We start from the raw sequence: 20,648 nt of genomic DNA on the forward strand, positions 1-20,648 counted from the left end.
AGCTGTGAGTCTTTCTGATTAAGTCTCTAAGAGCTTTGCACACCTGGATTGGATAATATTTGCACATTATTATTTTAAAATTTAAAAATTCTTCAAGCTCTGTCAAGGTGGTTGTTGATCATTGCTAGACAGCCTTTTCAAGTGTTGCCGTAGATTTTCAATCCAATTTAAGTTAAAACAGTAACTAGGCCACTCAGGAACATTCTTATAAAGCAACTGCAGTGTATATTTGGCCTTGTGTTTTAGGTTATTGTCCTGCTGAAAGGTGAATTTGTCTCCCAGTTTATGTTGGAAAGCAGACAGAACCAGGTTTTTCTCTACGAATTTGCCTGTGCTTAGCTCTATTCCGTTAATTTTTATCCTAAAAAAAAAACGTCCTAATCCTTGTCGTTGACAAACGTACCCATGACATGATGCAGCCACCACCATGCTTGAAAATATTAAGAGCTGTACTCAGTGATGTGTTGTGTTGGATTTGCCCCAAACATAACACTTTGTATTCAGGATATAAAGTTAATTTCTTTGCCACTTGTTTTGCTGTTTTACTATAGTGCCTTATTGCAAACAGGATGCATGTTTTGGAATAGTTGTGTTCTGTACAGGCTTCTTTCTTTTCACTGTCATGTAGGTTAGTATTGTGGAGTAACTACAATGTTGTTGAGCCATCCTCAGTTTACTCCTATCACAGCCATTAAACTCCTTAACTGTTTTAAAGTCACCATTGCTCTCATGGTAAAATCCCTGAGTAGTTTCCTTCCTCTCTGTTAACTGAGTTAGGAAGGACACCTGTATCTTTGTAGTGACTGGGTGTAGTGATACACCATCCAAAGTGTAATTAATAACTTCAACATGCTCAAAAGGATATTCAATGTCTGTTTTGTTTTTTTACTATCTACCAATAGCTGCCCTTCTTTGCGAGGCATTGGAAAACATCCCTGGTCTTTGTGATTTAATCTGTGTGTGAAATTCACTGCTCGACTGAGGGACCCATGCAGATAATTGTATGTTTGGGGTACATTGATGAGGTAATCATAAAAAAATTATGTTAAACTCTGTTATTGCTCACAGACTTAGTTCGTGCAACTTATTATGTGACTTGATAAGCAAATTTGTCATTAATTTGTAAACATTTCTAAAACTTAATTCCACTTTGACATTATTGGGTATTGTGTGTTGGCCAGTGACACAAAATCTCAATTTAATCCATGTTAAATTCAGGCTGTAACAACAAAATGTGGAAAAAGTCGAGGGGTGCGAATACTTTCTGAAGGCACTGTAAGCACCGAAAGGAAATAAAATTAGAAAAAATAAAAGGAAAAATAAGTCATCACATTTATCATATGTTTGGTTGCTTCGAGACTAATTGGTTTTATGTCTACAAAATGTTATTTACATGGAGCGGTTCCCATCTTTTTTTCACATATATCTGTTTGCAATTTTATTTTCCATTAAATACATTTCTTTCACTCTACAATTCCACTCTTCCATAGTATGAATGTCCTTATTTAACCAATGTGCTGTAATACATTTATTTGCTGCAGACAATAGTATATTCAATAGATAGTCATTTCGAAACCGTTCAGGGATTACTTTTTGGGTCCTTTGCCAGGGAGCATTTAAATACATTGTTTGCAAAGTCAAAAACATAATTCCAGAAGTTAATTATTCTAGAACAAAATCCAAAAATATGTAGGTAGTTTGCGAACAATTCCCCACATTTTCTCCAGTATTCACTGGTTGTTTCTTTTCTTATCTTCACCATTGTGTCTGGAGTTAGAAAGTACCTACTGGTGATTTTCCATTGATAATGGTAGGAGTATTGCCTCCCAAGATCATTTTCAATGTTCTCCCCATGTTCAGATTCCCACTTGCACTTAGTTTGCAGAGTATTGCTCTATGTCATGACAGCAACAGATTAGTATATTTTTGATTTATGATTTCACTTGGTTGTTCTTTAAGACTTGGTGTACATATTGCAAATAAAGTAATGACCATCTTTGAAAACCTGAATGTAGTCATAATGGGACGAAATTTGTAAGATATGCAATACCAGTTAGGGATGATATGCCCATAGGCAGATGGAAACTGCATTGTACATTCCTCCAAATCAGCCTCCTTCTATCATATTGAATCTAGACAGTACCTTTCTCACTGGCCTTTCCGTACCCTGGCGTACACACAGTCCTCCTCTTCAGGTGTGTCTACCTTCCGGAGACCCTCTAATATTTCAATCTGTCCATAGTCCACCTCCATTGGCTGCAGGGGACCCCCCGCCACTTTCAAATGTCCGTACTCCACTTTTCTTTCCTGCTGTCTCATCTGATTCTTCAGTGTCCTGACATCAGCGTATTCCACATCCTGACTGTTAACATTAACTGTGTAGAGAGAGAGAGAGAGAGAGAGAGAGAGAGAGAGAGAGAGAGAGAGAGAGAGAGAGAGAGAGAGAGAGAGAGAGAGAGAGAGAGAGAGAGAGAGAGAGAGAGAGAGAGAGAGAGAGAGAGAGAGAGAGAGAGAGAGAGAGAGAGAAACAGCAAGAGAGGGAGAGCTAGACCAAGAGTGAGTCAGATTTCCTCTTAATATTTCACTGGCAAGACTGACATGGACAATTGTAGTACTTGAGAAAATTGAAGAGCTACAGCTAAATATCCTCTAACCTGGAGTCTTTGGAGGTTTATTTTTCTTCTGGACACAGTAAACTGCCAACACCATCACTAGGACAAGGACTATGCCTGTCAGAGACCCTGTTACGATCCCTATGATGTCTGGGTAAAAGAGAGGAAACAGAGACAGAACAACATATAAGCATGAAGGTTGTTTCATTGTAGCATGAAGGTTGTTTCATTGCCACCACTGTTACTACATAAAAGGTCATGAAATCCATCATTAGTATTAATGATAATATTGATAACTAGACATTAAATTGTGGGACTTCCTTTAGCTCTTTAAATGTATATTTGTGGTAGTGGAAAAAGTGTTCTGATTTTAGATTTGAAAAGCAGAGAAGTAGATTAAGATGTCATACCCTCTAAGTTTTTGGCAAACCTGTCGGGAAAGTGGTCAAAATGTTTCTTGTTTGTAAAGGTTGACAGAACATGTAGTTTATGTGATTACTATAACAGCTGTATCATTTGATCGGTAGAAGATCATTATGTTCTAATTTCAGATTTGAATAGCAGAGAAGTAGACTGAGCTGTGATATGCTCAGATTTTTATTTTACCTTGATGGATAAGTGGTCAAAATGTAAGTTGCTTGTAAAAGCTGAAAGGAAATGTAGCTGATGCGGTTTCCAAAACAGCTGTATCATTTGATCGGCAGAAGATAACTCTGTTCTGATTTCAAATTTGAAAGGCACAGAAACAAACTTAGATTTCATAAGATTTCTAAGTTTATTGTCTAAGTTGTTGGGAAAGTGTTTAAAGTAGCTGATTTACGTCAAAAGTTATATTGTTGTCCTCTGTAGCTCAATTGGTAGATCATGGTGCTTGTAACGCCAGGGTAGTGGGTTCGGTCCCCGGGACCACCTATACGTAAAAATGTATGAACACATGACTGTAAGTCGCTTTGGATAAAAGCGTCTGCTAAATGGCTTATTATTATTATAGTTTAGAGTGAATAGAATAGAATTTTGGAAGTCATGATGTCACAATGGGCCCTTTAGAATGTTGAGGAAATCCCATTAAAGTGGCTGGAGTAAAAAAAAAAAGAACGAAAAATAGCATTCCAAGGAATTATAATAAGTCAGAAGTATGACAAAGATTTAGAGTGGGACGATTTAGAGTGGAGGTCACTATGGTTTCAAACCCCTTGCCGTTGGTTGTCTCTGTTTTACTGGTGGAGGCCTTTGTCACAGTTGTGTGTGCCACTACTGTAGGGTCAATACACAGGGTATTACCAGCGGCAATCACCCACTCTGATATCTTTGTCCCATTGGAAGTGCAGTTAACATACATAAGCCCTGCAAGTAATCAAATAAACAGAAATCGTATATATATCTGAATGTAATACTGGAAAATGGATAGTGCTTTCTAAACAGGTCAAAGTCCATTGATAAAGATTCATCATCATTATAATCATCATCATAATTATCGTTAATCAATGATATTATTTTACATAATATGTCTCTTTAACAAATGTAATTAAACAGTAGCTTACCCTCACAGGGGGAGATGATTTTGCTCACAGTGACACTGTTGATTTTGTTTTTGACGGTACAAGTGAGATCTCCAGACAGGCCTTTCTTCAGTGTGATGGTGTTTGTCTCGTCACCAGGAGAGGCCTCAGTGTCTCTCTGTGTGTGTCCATCCAGAGTCCAGCTATACTGAGGACCATCCCCCTCAGAGGAGCAGGTCACCCTCATCTCTCCATGGGTCAGACACTGAGAGGACAGCTGAGGAGAGGACACTGGGGCTGTGGAGGAAGAAGAATAGGCATCTGTAGACATTTGCAGACATTCGCATAAACACATTAGAAAACAACACTTCTTCTAGAAGTAGAAGGCCACAGAAGCTTCTGTAGTCAACTTATAGTTAGTAATAAGGATTTGTCAAGATGAGATTTTTAAAGGGTTAGCTAATTACTGTACCTTCAATAAACAGCTGTAGTCCTCTGGTCCCTAATGTTTTCCCATCTGAATTAAATGTTTCTAGTCTATATTCAGCAGAATCACTTCTTTCTGTGTTATCTATCCTAAATGTTCCGTTGTTGAAAAAGAAGTGTGCTCTGGTTTCAATGGATTTGTCGATTTTTACTTTTTTATAAGTTTTGTTTCTAATTTGGAGTATATTTCTAGTAAAACCAGTGGAGTTGGTTTTTAATAATATGTCAGGGGCTTTACTGTCAATGGTCATCAGCTGGAGAGAGACAGTTCCTCCCAGAGCTCCATAACACTGAGCTCCATCCAGTGTTGCATCACAGTGGGTCTCCATTCCTGAAAATCAAGAGGAATATAGATACTGTAGTGACTATCACTGTCCTAGTTTTGAGGTATAATTTTATGGATGAGAATACAAGCAAGCAACAGTATAACCAGAGAGTAATGGCGCCGGAGGGGATGGCTACCGTTTTACAGGCTCCTAACCAACTGTGCTATTTTGTTGTTGTTTTTTTGCATTGTTTGTAACCTATTTTGTACATAATTTTGCTGCTACCGTCTCTTATGACCGAAAAGAGCTGCTGGACATCAGAAAAGCGATCACTCACCTCGAACTGGACGAAGATTTTTTCTTTAATGAGTCCGACGCGAAGGATATACTGCTTCCCCGAGACTAGGCCCAAATCCCTGTCAATCGCGTGAAGAAAAGACGGAAATGCAGCGGTCGGAGGTCGAGGTGCCTTGTGAGAATTTTTTGCCGAGTGAGTAAACCGCCTCTACTATCCGTTCTATTGGCCAACGTGCAATCACTGGAAAATAAACTGGATGATCTACGATCAAGACTATCCTACCAAAGGGATATTAAAAACTGTAATATCTTATGGTTCACCGAGTCGTAGCTGAACGATGACACGGATAATATAGAGCTGGCTGGGTTTTCCGTGCATAGGCAGGACAGAGCAGCTACGTCTGGTAAGACAAAGGGTGGGGGTGTGTGTCTATTTGTCAATAACAGCTGGTGCGCGATGTCTAATATTAAAGAAGTCTCGAGGTATTACTCGCCTGAGGTAGAGTAAATCATGATAAGCTGAACACCACACTATCTACCAAGAGAGTTGTTGTCTATATTATTCGTAGCCGTCTATTTACCACCACAAACCGATGCTGGCACTAAGACCGCACTCAACGATCTGTATAAGGCAATAAGCAAAGAAGAAAATACTTATCCAGAAGCGGCGCTCCTAGTGGCCTTGGGACTTTAATGCAGGCAATCTTAAATCCGTTTTACCTCATTTCTACCAGCATGTCACATGTGCAACCAGAGGAAAAAAATCTCTAGACCACCTTTACTCCACACACAGAGACGCATACAAAGCTCTCCCTCGCCCTCCAATTTTGGAAAATCTGACCATAATTCTATCCTCCTGAATCCTGCTTATAAGCAAAAACTAAAGCAGGAAGTACCAGTGACTCGCTCAATACGGAAGTGGTCAGATGACGCGGATGCTATGCTAAAGGACTGTTTTGCTTGCACAGACTGGAATATGTTCCGGGATTCATCCAATGGCATTGAGGAGTATACCACATCAGTCACCGGCTTCATCAATAAGTGCATCGACGACGTCATCCCCACAGTGACCGTACGTACATATCCCAATCAGAAGCCATGGATTACAGGCAACATCCTCAACAAGCTAAAGGCTAGAGCTACCGCTTTCACTAATCCGGACGATTATAAGAATTCCCGCTATGCCCTCAGACGAACCATCAAAAAGGCAAAGCGTCAATACAGGACTAAGATTGAATCCTACTACACTGGCTCTGACGCTCGTCGATGTGGCTGTGCTTGCAAACTACTACGGACTACAAAGGGAAACTCAGCCGTGAGCTTCACAGTGACTCGAGCCTACCAGACGATCTAAATGCCTTTAATGCTCGTTTCGAGGCAAGTAACACTGAAGCATTCATGAGAGCACCAGCTGTTCCAGATGATTGTGTGATCACGCTCTCCATAGCCGATGTGAGCAAGACCTTTAAACAGGTCAACATTCACAAGGCCGCTGGGCCAGATGGATTACCAGGACGTGTACTCAGAGCATGTGCGGACCAACTGGCAAGTGTCTTCACTGACATTTTCAAACTCTCCCTGACCGAGTCTGTAATACCTACATGTTTCAAGCAGACCACCATAGTCCCTGTGCCCAAGAAAGCGAAGGTAACCTGCCTAAATGACTACAGCCCGGTAGCACTCACGTCAGTAGCCATGAAGTGCTTTGAAAGGCTCACATCAACACCATCATCTAGGAAACACTAGACCCACTCCAATTCGCATACCGCCCCAACATATCCACAGATGACGCAATCTCAATCGCACTCCACACTGCCCTTTCCCACCTGGACAAAAGGAACACCTACGTGAGAATGCTGTTCATTGACTACAGCTCAGCGTTCAACACCATAGTGCCTACAAAGCTCATCACTAAGCTAAGGACCCTGGGACTAAACACCTCCCTCTACAACTGGATCCTGGACTTCCTGATGGGTCACCCCCAGGTGGTAAGGGTAGGCAACAACACATCTGCCATGCTGATCCTCAATACCTGGGCCCCTCAGGGGTGTGTGCTTAGGCCCCTTCTGTACTCCCTGTTCACCCACGACTGCGTGGCCAAGCACGACTCCAACACCATCATTACGTTTGCTGACGACACAACCAGAACGCCACGTCTAGGTCCGAACGATTCCTCAACAGCTTCTACCCCCAAGCCATAAGACTGCTGAACAATTAATCAAATGGCCATACGGACTATTTACGTTGACCCTCCCCCCTCCTTTGTTTTTACACTGCTGCTACTCACTGTTTATTATCTATGCATAGTCACTTTACCCCTACCTACATGTACAAATTACCTCGACTAACCTAGCACACATTGACTCGGTACGGGTACCACCTGTATATAGCCTCGTTAATGTTATTTTACTGTGTTACTTTTTATTTTATTTTAAACTTTTATTTAGTAAATATTTTCTTAACCTTATTTCTTGAACTGCACTGTTGGTTAAGGACTTGTAAGTAAGCATTTCACGGTAAGTTATACACCTGTTGTATTCGGCGCATGTGACAAATACAATTTGATTTGATTTGATTTGATAACCAAACCAATGACATCAAGGTACTTGGCAACATAACAGTACCTCAGTCAGTTATAATTATCACAAGACAATAAATAACGAGACAACTGTCTTTTTCAGTCTTTTGAATATTGTCTCTGTATCTATCATTAGTCATTATAAGAGGGATTCAATTGACAAAAGGGATTCTAAATAGCCTATAGTATACCACAAATAGCTTTGATCAAGTGGTTCACTTTCTGTGTGATATGAACAAGGCTCCTTATATCATGTGTAAAACAAGAGGGAAATCGACACATAAAGAAACTTCTTACCATGTGACACTCCTGCTAACATCACCAACAGTCCAAACAGAGACTTCATGTCTCTTCGCACAGGGCTCAAGTTTGCAAATGAAGCTATACTGTACTGTAACAAAATCCTCTATTTTCCATTCAGTGCTGAATTTCCATAAACTCACAATTTACAACATAAACAAAACCTATGCAAATGTGGTATGAAAGACACTCCAGCTGTCCTTGTCACTCAGTAGAATTCACTTAGTTTGTGACAAGCAAAAGAGATGTACAATTTTTACCTCACCCTATTAAAAGATTTTGACTCAGAGGAAAGAGGAAGAACCTCAAAGTTTAACTTGTTCGTTACATGTCTATTGATGTGTAATCTCAGATAAGAGGCTACACTCTTAGAAAAAAGGTTCTAACTACCTAAAAGGGTTCTTCGACTGTCCCCTTTCCACAGAGGGTTCTACATTTAACCCAGAAGGCTTTTACCTCTAAGAGTGTACTTTTGAATGTAAAGAAATGTTTGCGCCTGAGAAAATGACCTTGTTCGTTTTGTAAGGGCCGTGATCAGCTCTAACACACAAGCTGTTCATCACTGACATGAACACACCACCTTCTTCACATTTAGTAGGCACTTTCAGTCCATTTAAGATTGTGACATTTTTCTTAAAAGAAGAGAGAGAGAGAGAGAGAGAGAGAGAGAGAGAGAGAGAGAGAGAGAGAGAGAGAGAGAGAGAGAGAGAGAGAGAAATAAAAAGTGAAATACAGAGGACCAACAGACCAAATTCCAATGTTTCCCAAATGGTGGATTGTGACTCCTTGACAGCATTGATTAGTTGTAAGTGATTCATTTTGGGTTGCAGCTAGACAGAATAACAATACATCATAATGGACTGCATTTACATAGCACTTTCTGGGAGCTCAAACGGTTTGTTTATTAGATGCAAAATAAGACGTGATTCAGAAAAAAAGTAAAGGGAACCAAAAAAGGAACCATTCTTCCATAGAGGACACACTAGGGGGCCATCCTCTCGATCACAAACTTCTGTAGTGAATGACAACTTTTACAACTGTGCAAAAACATTGTATGGTTGTATGTTGAGAGAGTTTGTAAAAAAAAAATAAAAAAAAAAAAAAAAAACATTACATCAGTAACAGAGAGACTATGACAAATAGTAGACAGTCCACTTGTTTATTCGTTTTTTGGGTAAAGAACGTACAAAACCCTCAGCAGTGAATGTCATGAAATATAAACAGTAATATGGGAAAGTTAATACAATTCGTTACAGTAACAAATGGAGCAACAAGGGTTCAGCACCACTTCTAAAGACCAACCCTTCAAACATGGAGCTCAAGAACCTCTCTCATTGGCCAAGCTGTATTCCAGCATACAGTCTCCTCCTGTCCCTCAGGTCTATCTCTCTCAGTGTTTGGTCTGGCCCCCTCCAGCACTACAATCTGTCCATACACCACCTCCTCTGGAACTTCCCTCTGTTTCTCCCTCTTCTTTCGAATAGTGATGTCAGCATATTCCAGTTCCGGACTCTCATCAGCATCTGTGTGGAGATGTTTGGGGAAAAAATGGTAGGCTACTGCACAGATCACTTTGACAATTAACATTTGAAGTATGTAAACAGTCTTCATAAGCTCTAATGTTGATTTGCAGAGTTAGAAATAGCATCCATTCACCTCCTTCACATGCACGAAACTGTAGATCTGGAAATAGGCCTATCGAAATGTATCTAGGCCTACACTAATGCAAAGTAGAAACATAATAAACAAGTGAGTTACAACACTGAAGCAAGAGTCACATGAGCTGACTGAGTGTTGTAACCATCAGTGTTGATAGTCAACTTTGACTTTTGTTAGATGTGTTAGATTGTTAGCCTGTCACATTACTGACCTGGTGACTGTGGAGGTGTCCTCCTCTTGCGAATAAGTAAGCTCCCACCACCACAAGGACCAGGACCACAGCTACTAGTGACCCTAGTAGCTAATGACCCTAGACAGACCCATTGGATCCTCCTGCATGACATGGTGAGGAGAAATGGGGACAATGTTGGGGTCCAGGATGTCTGCCGCTGGAACCCAACAGCGCGCCTTTGGTCCGTACCCCTCCCAGTCCACCAGGTACTGAAGACAACCCCCATGACATCGTCCAGTAGGGACCTGACGGCATAGGCAGGGGACCTATAAATGTCAAGGGGAGGTGGAGGAGTGTTGCGGGGGACGGCATCAGCAAGGGGACCAGGAAACACCGGCCTGAGGGAAACATGAAAATAGGGTGTGATCCGGTAGTTGGTGGGGAGTTGTAAACGGTAAGTTACCTCATTAACCCTCCGGAGGACCTTGAAGGGCCCCACAAACCAGGGGCTCAGCTTCTGGCAGGGCAGGCGGAGCAGGAGGTTCCTGGTGGAGAGCCAGACGCGATAACCAGGATGGAACACGGGAGCCTCACTGCGTTGGAAGTCCGCCTGATCTCTGACAGTGGACAGCTAACTGGAGACTCACGTGGGTGTTATTCCACACCTCTGCGCGTCGGAACCACTCGTCCACTGCAGGGGACTTGATCTGGCTCGTAGTCCACGCAGCCAGGGCTGGCTGATATTCCAGGACGCACTGGAAGTGAGCAAGCCCGGTGGAAGAGTGACAAAGTGAGTTCTGGGCGTATTCCGCACAGGGACGGAACCGGGCCCACTCCCCATGCCGGTCCTGGCAGTGACTCCTTAGGAACCTCCCCAGCTCCTGGTTTGTCCTCCCCACCTGCTTGTTGGACTGAGGCTACCCGAATGTGAGGTTGACGATAAGCCCCCAGCTTCTCCATAAAGGCTTTCCAGACTTGGGGACGACGGTCGGAAACGATGTCCTCCGGAAGGCCATAGTGCCGGAAGACCTGCTGGAATAGTGCCTCAGCTACCTGGAGAGCGGTAGGTAGACCAGAGAGCGGGATAAAATGGCAGGATCTAGAGAATCTGTCAACAACAACCATAATAATGGTGAAATCATCAGAAAGGGGGAGATCAGTTACAAAGTCTATGGACAGATGTATCCAAGGCCGCTGAGTCACGGGAAGGGGAAGTAGTTTCCCTGCTGGAGAGTGCCTGTGAGATTTGGATTGGATACATACGGTGCATGAGTTGACATAGTGGGCGACATCCTGTGCCAAGGTGGGTTAACAGTATTTATCGGAGAGGGATTGGATGGTGCGGATGATATCTGGGTGTCCAACGGCGAGGGATGTGTGTGCCCAGGTCAACAGCCGATCTTTCACCACCGTGGGGACGTAGATGCGCTCTGGAGGGCAGGTAGCAGGAGCGGGTTCATTCTCCAGAGCATGGTGGATGTCCACATCTATGTCCCAACACACAGGGCCAACAATTCGGGAGGACAGATTGATAGGCTGGAGGGCACTCACAGGACCCTCCACCAACGTAGAACCACAGGGTGCGGGAAAGCAGGTCCTCCGGCATCCTGGTCCCCAGGCCGTGATCCTCGATCAGGAGATGGTGGGGTTATGAAACTGGAGCCACAGGAGGCCGAGGATGACTTTGTGTACGGGTGCGGTGGTGATGAGGAAGGGACGTTTTTGCTGTTGCATGGGTCCCACGGTGAGGGTGAGTGGTTCTGTGATGTGCGTAAATGTGCCAGATCCCAATGGCCGTGTATCCAGGGTTTGTTTTATACCCTTGCTAAAACCAAGTATAGAGTTTATTTGTTATAATTCATTGGTATTAGATTTAAAAGGTGATCAAATAGCTCCTGATTTGTAATGTCGTTAATGCATTTCTTTTGAAGCAATGTTTTAAAAATGTACAAGTGAATAGGTTGGTTTACTTTTAAGTTTAAGTTTCCCACGTATCTCGTTAAAGTTTTGACCAATGAGGTAACTTGTTAAGTTGTGGCCAATGGGAGAGTGGACTGGTTGCTGGGAAAGAAAAGAGAGGGAAAGGTTGAAAGAAGGGAGAGGAGCGACGTTAGTGGGGTTGGTGAAGGAAAAACGACCAAAGGAAACGATAAAGAGAGAACAAAACCATACTTACAGAGTTTTGAAGGGAAATCCTGATTTTAGTTCTATAAGAGAGTGCTATTATTTCGTCCTGTGCTCGCTGTGTACAGAGGAAAACACTTCCAAAGATAGTTGCTCCGCTTGGTCATATGCAAAGTGATGGACCTATGGACCTTGTGTGTATGGATTTCCTGTCCATTGAGCCTGACTCCAGTAACACAGCGAATGTTCTGGTCATTACGGATCATTACACAAGATACGCTCAAGCTTTTCCTACGAAGGATCAGAAAGCATCCACGGTCACCAAGGTATTGTGGGAGAGGTACTTCATCCATTATGGTCTGCCTAAGAGGATGCATAGTGATCAAGGTAGAGATTTTGAAAGTCGACTCATCCATGAGCTACTGAATATGCTTGGAGTGGAGAAGTCAAGGACAACACCATATCATCCTCAAGGAGATCCGCAACCCGAACCTTGTTGAACATGCTTGGAACTCTTGATCCTACACGAAAGAACAAATCGAGTTAGTATGTTGGGCATCTAGTGCACTCGTATAACTGTAGTCGGAATGAAGCGACTGGTATTTCGCCATATTTTTTGATGTTTGGACGTGAAGCTAGATTGCCTGTTGATATTTGTTTTGGAGTCTCGAGTGATAGCTCTTCAGAGAGAACTTACCTCAAGTATGTATCTGATATGAAGAAACAGTTACAGTGAGGGAAAAAAGTATTTGATCCCCTGCTGATTTTGTACGTTTGCCCACTGACAAAGAAATTATCAGTCTATAATTTTAATGGTAGGTTTATTTGAACAGTGAGAGACAGAATAACAACAAAGAAATCCAGAAAAACGCATGTCAAGAATGTAATAAATTGATTTGCATTTTAATGAGGGAAATAAGTATTTGACCCCCTCTCAATCAAAAAGATTTCTGGCTCCCAGGTGTCTTTTATACAGGTAACGAGCTGAGATTAGGAGCACACTCTTAAAGGGAGTGCTCCTAATCTCAGCTTGTTACCTGTATAAAAGACACCTGTCCACAGAAGCAATCAATCAGATTCCAAACTCTCCACCATGGCCAAGACCAAAGAGCTCTCCAAGGATGTCAGGGACAAGATTGTAGACCTAAACAAGGCTGGAATGTGCTACAAGACCATCGCCAAGCAGCTTGGTGAGAAGGTGATAACAGTTGGTGCGATTATTCGCAAATAAAAGAAACACAAAATAACTGTCAATCTCCCTCGGCCTGGGGCTCTATGCAATATCTCACCTCATGGAGTTGCAATGATCATGAGAACAGTGAGGAATCAGCCCAGAACTACACGGGAGGATCTTGTCAACGATCTCAAGGCAGCTGGGACCATAGTCACCAAGAAAACAATTGGTAACACACTACGCCGTGAAGGACTGAAATCCTGCAGTGCACGCAAGGTCCCCCTGCTCAAGAAAGCACATATACAGGGCCGTCTGAAGTTTGCCAATGAACATCTGAATGATTCAGAGGAGAACTGGGTGAAAGTGTTGTGGTCAGATGAGACCAAAATCGAGCTCTTTGGCATCAACTCAACTCACCATGTTTGGAGGAGGAGGAGGAATGCTGCCTATGACCACTAGAACACCATCCCCACCGTCAAACATGGAGGTGGAAACATTATGCTTTGGGGGTGTTTTTCTGCTAAGGGGACAGGACAACTTCACCACATCAAAGGGACGATGGACGGGGCCATGTACCGTCAAATCTTGGGTGAGAACCTCCTTCCCTCAGCCAGGGCGTTGAAAATGGGTCGTGGATGGGTATTCCAGCATGACAATGACCCAAAACACACGGCCAAGGCAACAAAGGAGTGGCTCAAGAAGAAGCACATTAAGGTCCTGGAGTGGCCTAGCCAGTCTCCAGACCTTAATCCCATAGAAAATCTGTGGAGGGAGCTGAAGGTTCGATTGCCTCGAAACCTTAATGACTTGGAGAAGATCTGCAAAGAGGAGTGGAACAAAATCCCTCCTGAGATGTGTGCCAACCTGGTGGCCAACTACAAGAAACGTCTGACCTCTGTGATTGCCAACAAGGGTCATGTTTTGCAGAGGGGTCAAATACTTATTTCCCTCATTAAAATGCAAATAAATGTATAACATTTTTTACATGCGTTTTTCTGGATTTTTTTGTTGTTATTCTGTCTCGCACTGTTCAAATAAAACTACCATTAAAATTATAGACTGATCATGTCTTTGTCAGTGGGCAAACGTACTAAATCAGCAGGGGATCAAATACTTTTTTCCCTCACTGTACAAGCTACATACAAACTTGCTGAGAGCACTGCTGGAAAGCAAAACCAAGAAAACAAACAGCGATATGATAAGAAGATTCTCTACACGCAACTTATGCCTGGAGACAGAGTCCTCATACGGAATCTAGGACTGAAAGGAAAACATAAGCTGGCAGATCGCTGGGCCTCTACGCCATATGTGGTGGAAAGTCAGATGTCAAACTTACCTGTGTTTCATTTGAAGCCTGAAATTGGAGATGGATCCATTAAGATTCTTCATCGGAATCACCTGCTACCACTGGGGCTGAAAGTGCGCATAGATCCTGTCGTTAACATAGAACCAACTCCTGGTAGAAGGACCCTGCAAAGAAGGAGGAAGAGAAAAGGAAATGAAAAGTTGCCTGGAAACTGTACTCCTCGGAATGCTGAGAAAGTTGAAGAGGTTGAGAATCCAGAAGATGAGAAGGATTTTGACTCAGAAGATGAGGACATCGGAGTATGGTATGAAGTGCCAAATACAAACTGTAGAAGCCGAGAAGTGGAAGAGATGTCGGAACCATTTAGCTTGGACTTAGACATAGTTTGGAATCAAATGACAGGGGAACCTGAAAGAGCAGACCAAGTTCTGGAAGTAAAAGAGTCCAGTCAAGAAGCTGAGGTCGCAATTGGAGTTGAAGCAGATGATAATGAGGCATCTAACTCAGTTGAAGAAATTCCAGAAGAGGAACGAGTAGTTCAGGGAGAAGTGGAAACTTGTGAGTGGATCGGATAAGGGAAACACAAATGTATCTAATTTTCAATTATCTAACAAGTTTTGTCTCAGCTTTAGGTTGTAGTTAAGAGTTGACACGTTTACTTGTTATTACATTTCACTTATGTTTACAAGTCATGAGGACATGCCTATTTTGGTGGGGGGAGAGTGTAATACCCTTGCTAAAACCAAGTATAGAGTTTATTTGTTATAATTCATTGGTATTAGATTTAAAAGGTGATCGAATAGCTCCTGATTTGTAATGTCGTTAATGCATTACTTTTGAAGCAATGTTTTAAAAAATGTACAAGTGAATAGGTTGGTTTACTTTTAAGTTTAAGTTTCCCACGTATCTCGTTAAAGTTTTGACCAATGAGGTAACTTGTTAAGTTGTGGCCAATGGGAGAGTGGACTGGTTGATGGGAAAGAAAAGAGAGGGAAAGGTTGAAAGAAGGGAGAGGAGAGACGTTAGTGGGGTTGGTGAAGGAAAAACGACCAAAGGAAACGATAAAGAGAGAACAAAACCATACTTACAGAGTTTTGAAGGGAAATCCTGATTTTAGTTCTATAAGAGAGTGTTATTATTTCGTTAAGAAAGACCTAGTGGAGACTGAAGCTGCCATCACATTGTGGAGACATTCGACATCCTAGAGGTTAGCCTAGCATCGTGGAAGACTTGGAGAGTATTGCTTGTGACGATCAACAAGTTCGGGTTTCCAACGGATGTCTGTTGCTGCTACGGAGTACTGGCTGCATTGATAGCTGTGTTCGCTGTGGATCTTGTTAGGACACCTGCACCGAACTGCTACACTTTGCTGAGGCATTATCTACAAGTAGTGAGTAACTACAAATGTGGGGTAGACTTCGGGACTTTATGCATGTCGTCATTTTTTTATGAGCTCCAACGCGCGCCCAGGGTTTAAGCAAGCTTGCAAATAATTTGGACATGGGTTGTGGAAAAAATCATTGGGGTTTATTATTTTTATTTCTTTTGATGTGATACATTGAAAATGTGATTAATATAGATCTTGAACCTTATGTCTGTTGTATTGGTGGAGTCATTTACTGTTTCACTTTCATTTGCATGCATGGGAAAGCATATCCTTATAATAATAACCAAGTCTATAATCATTCTATCTGAAGTTAATACCCTATTTGTCATTCACCCTAGCAAGTTTACAATAGGGATTCTTATTGGCGATGTCCTTCTCACCTAATATCCCATGCTGTTCAGATATCTAAATAAGGTAATATTGTGAGAGTCAAATTCGAGCCTGGTGAGAGGGTTACACTTGGACAGGAAAAGGAAAGGGGGTATGAAGTTAATTTCTGGGAGGAGGCGAGGGCCTGGTCGATGAAGTTCCCAGTGGCACCGGAGTCCACTAGAGCTGTAGAGACAACGCTTGAGGGACAGCCAGCGAAATGGGAACCAGGGTTTGGCGGAAAACGATGATAAAGGAATACTCACTGGTAATGTCTGGAAGAAAAGCCACAGTATGTTGGTTTTAGCCAATCAGTCTGTCCATCACCTCTGGCTGAGGGGATTCTCGACCTGAACTCATGTGACTGAAACAGGAAATGCATCAGCAACTTTAACCCCCCAAAACCAGAGATGTGGAAAGGTTCAGGGGAAGAAAAATATATTCTGATGGTGTGAAAAGATATTGCCACGTATCTCAGAAACAATGTTACAACATTAGCTTATTATTGCACTACCTCAAAAAATAAATAACAATCACTAAAAATAAAATATTCAGTTATTTGCTGTACAGGTACTGTGTGCTGTATAAAGATGATCATGTACTATCTAAGATATTATCAGAAATGTATGTACATACTGTATGTGTGTGGATGCCAGGATGATTTCCCTCGTAGACAAACATCAAATAAGATAATATTTTATTTTTAGCAATATCTCAAGATGTGTCCATGAGGAGATGGACTGCAAGTTTAAATGATTTACTTAAGGTATTGGAAATTAGTAAGTAAGTAGACTATAATATGCAATTATCAAAATAAAAAATTATTTCAACATTATTTTAAATAACTATATAATTACTTCTATCATGCAGCAAATACTTGTAAGATTTTATGACATATTACACAACTGAACAAGGAACATAACACAACCATGTGGTAAAACAGTTTTCCAAAGGAAAGAAAAACAGAAATGATGTATCCAATTCTTGGAAACAGACAGTATGTACTAACTCTAAAGTATGAACATGCAAAAACAAAGCTGTAACTGTAACTAAGACAACATGATTCAACATGGCTCTCGTCAATCAACTCTGGGCCACTCAGGGGTTGCATCCCAATAATCTCTCCTTCTTCCTGAAGTGTGCAATCGTTCACTACCCCCCACAAATTGTGTCTGTGATATGTGCAGTCAACTAGTATAGTTAGTGTTTGTAAAGTAAATATGGTGATTATTATTAAGGTTCTGGTCTTCTGAGATACAAACAAGTATACAACAAACCAGATAACTATACAATTGTGCCTTCAGAAAGTATTCATACCCTTTGACTTATTCCACAGTTTGTTGTGTTACAGCCTGAATTCAAAACTGATGAACATTTTTTTTCTCTCTCACCCATCTACACACAATAATACCTCATAATGACAAAGTGAAAACATGTTTTTAAAAATTGTTGCAAATTTCTTGAAAATGAAATACAGAAATATCTAATTGATTATTCACACCCCTGTATTCACACCCCTGAGTCAATACATGTTAGAATAACTAGGCAACTCAGGAACATTCAATGTCGTCTTGGTAAGCAACTCCAGTATATATTTGGCCTAGTGTTTTAGGTTATTGTCCTGCTGAAATATGAATTTCCTCTAGGTTTTCCTCTAGGATTTTGCCTGTGCTTAGCTCTATTACGTTAATTTTTATCATAAAAAACTCCCTAGTCCTTGCAGTTGACAAACATACCCATAACATGATGCAGCCACCACCATGCTTGAAAATAAAAAGAGTGGTACTCAGTGATGGTTTGTGTTGGATTTACCCCAAAAATAACGCTTTGTATTCTGTCACGGTTCAGACAGACGACAAGAGGACCACAATTGCGTCACACCAGAAAGTTTATTAAAACTTAAGGGAAAAGGGAAGTAGGGAGTGAGTGAAGGCTCCAGGGGTTATCCCGTCCAATGTGCTGGGTCTGTGCCCCCCCCCCAGTGGCAGCGATGCGTCCGATGACGCCGGTGGTTGGTGGTCCAGAAGTCCTGGGGGGGGAGGAAACACAGACACAACGGGGCGGATGAAACAAGGCAGAAGTACAGTTCAAGGGAAATCCAAATACGTTGTAGCAAGGCAGAAGGCTGGTCAGAGTTACCGGGGTCGAAGAGTAGTCAGGAGTCGTAATGGCAGAAAGCAGGTCTGGTTCTCCTGGGGCAGAAGAGTATCCAAGAATCAGGCAGGTCCGGGGTCACAAAACAAGGGTGAGCCAGAAGCGTGAGCACACAGGTTCCGGGTGTGAGCTTTGCAGACGATCTGACAAAGGAGAGCTGAAAGACGGGACTTTAAATACTGGGAGAGGTTAGTGGGTAATGCAGCGCAGCTGGCAGGGTAATTAGAGCCGAGCAGAGCAGGGACAGGTGGAGCTCGTTAGGCTGAGTAGAGAGAGAGAGATGAGCAGAGTGGAAGATAGTGGAAACACATTAAGGTGGTAACCCGGTGGAGTGAGAGGGCTCATGACAGTATTCAGGATATAAAGTTAATTTCTTTGCCACTTTTTTTGCTGTTTTACTTTAGTGCCTTATTGAAAACAGGATGCATGTTTTGGAATATTTGTATTCTGTACAGGCTTCTTTCTTTTCACTGCTATTTACAGTACCAGGCAAATGTTTGGAAAGACCTACTCATTCAAAGGTTTTTCTTTAGTTTTGCTATTTTCTACATTGTAGAATAATAGTGAAGACATCAAAACTATGAAATAACACATATGGAATCAAGTAGTAACCAAAAAATTGTTAAACAAATCAAAATATATTTTATGTTTGAGATGCTTCAAATAGCCACCCTTTGCCTTGATGACAGCTTTGCACACTCTTGGCATTCTCTCAACCAGCTTCTTGATATCGTCACCTGGAATGCATTTCAATTAACAGGTGTGCCTTGTTAAAAGTTAAGTTGTGGAATGTCTTTCTTTCTTAATGCGTTTGAGCCAATCAGTTGTATTGTGACAAGGTAGGGATGGTATACAGAAGATAACCCTATTTGGTAAAAGACCAAGTCCATATTATGGCAAGAACAGCTCTATGAAGCAAAGAGAAATGACAGTCCATCATTACTTTAAGACATGAAGGTCAGTCAATCCGGAAAATTTCAAGAACTTTTAAAGTTTCTTCAAGTGCAGTCGCAAAAACCATCAAGCGCTATGATGAAACTGGCTCTCATGAGGACCGCCACAGGAAAGGAAGACCAAGAGTTACTTCAGCTGCAGAGGCTAAGTTCATTAGAGTTAAATGCACCTCAGATTGCAGCCCAAATAAATGCTTCACAGAGTTCAAGTAACAGACACATCTCAACGTCAACTGTTCATAGTAGACTGCGTGAATCAGGCCTTCATGGTCGAATTGCTGCAAAGAAACCACTACTAAAAGACACCAATAATAATAAGAGATTTGCTTGGGCCATGAAACACGAGTAATGGACATTAGACCGGTGGAAATCTTTCCTTTGATCTGATGAGTCCAAATTTGAGATTTTTGGTTCCAAATGCTGTGTCTTTGTGAGACACAGAGTATGTGAACGGATGATCTCCGCATGTGTGGCTCCAACAGTGAATCATGGAGGAGGAGGTGTGATGGTGTGGGGCTTTGCTGGTGACACTGTCTGTGATTTATTTAGAATTCAGGGCACACTTAACCAGCATCAGTACCACAGCATTCTGCAGTGATACGCCATCCCATCTGGTTTGTGCTTAGTGGGACTATCATTTGTTTTTCAACAGGACAACGACCCAAAACACACCTCCAGGCTATGTAAGGGCTATTTGAGTTCTGCATCAGATGACCTGGCCTCCACATTCCCCCGACCTCAACCCATTTGAGATGGTTTGGGATGAGTTGGACCGCAGAGTGAAGGAAAAGCAGCCAACAAGTGCTCAGCATATGTGGGAACTCCTTCATGACTGTTGGAAAAGCGTTCCTCATGACACTGGATGGACCATCACAGGGGGTCTACATGCCTGAAAATCAAGAGGAAAAAAGACACTGTAGTGACTGTCACTGTCCTACTTTTGAGGTTTCATTTTATGGATAAGAATACAAGCAAGCAACAGTATAACCAAACCAATGACATCAGGGTATTAGGCAACATAACAGTACCTCAGTCAGTTATAATTATCACAGGACAATGAATAACGAGACAACTCTGTCTTTTTCAGTGTTTTGAATATTGTCTCTGTATCTTTCATTAGTCATTATGAGAGGTATTAATTTGAGAAAAGTGATTCTGGGTAGCCTATAGTACACCACAAATAGCTTTGATCAAGTGGTTCACGTTCTATATGATATCTACAAGGCTCCTTACTGTATATCATGTGTAAAACAAGAGGGAAAACAACACATAAAGAAACTTCTTACCATGAGACACTCCTGCTAACATCACC

The 20,648-nt window shown here is 41.9% G+C and overlaps 1 protein-coding gene across 2 annotated transcripts; it reads right to left on the reverse strand.

Moving 5' to 3' along the window:
• Positions 1-1,267: 1,267 nt before the first annotated feature.
• Positions 1,268-20,648, reverse strand: LOC121546793. 2 transcript variants are annotated; one of them, XM_041858042.2, is made up of 5 exons: positions 20,623-20,648; positions 4,584-4,928; positions 4,154-4,408; positions 2,655-2,762; positions 1,268-2,375 (listed from the first exon to the last, which is right to left on the reverse strand). In XM_041858042.2, the coding sequence occupies exons 1-5, from the start codon at positions 20,642-20,644 to the stop codon at positions 2,149-2,151; spliced, it is 957 nt and encodes a 318-aa protein (XP_041713976.1). In that variant the 5' UTR covers positions 20,645-20,648; the 3' UTR covers positions 1,268-2,148. The 2 variants fall into 2 exon arrangements, with proteins under 2 accessions (XP_041713976.1, XP_041713969.1); XM_041858035.2 differs by lacking the exon at positions 20,623-20,648 and adding an exon at positions 8,036-8,240.

Source organism: Coregonus clupeaformis, unplaced genomic scaffold, assembly GCF_020615455.1.
Source record: "Coregonus clupeaformis isolate EN_2021a unplaced genomic scaffold, ASM2061545v1 scaf1223, whole genome shotgun sequence".
Taxonomy (NCBI): Eukaryota; Metazoa; Chordata; class Actinopteri; order Salmoniformes; family Salmonidae; genus Coregonus; species Coregonus clupeaformis.

Coding starts and splice junctions, on each gene's coding strand:
- LOC121546793 (XM_041858035.2), bottom strand. CDS start 8,084: ATGAAGTCTCTGTTTGGACTGTTGGTGATGTTAGCAGGAGTGTCACAT. Junction 4,929..8,035: donor GTTAGCAGGAGTGTCACATG/GTAAGAAGTTTC, acceptor CTTGATTTTCAG/GAATGGAGACCCACTGTGAT. Junction 2,763..4,153: donor AATCATCTCCCCCTGTGAGG/GTAAGCTACTGT, acceptor TCTTTTACCCAG/ACATCATAGGGATCGTAACA.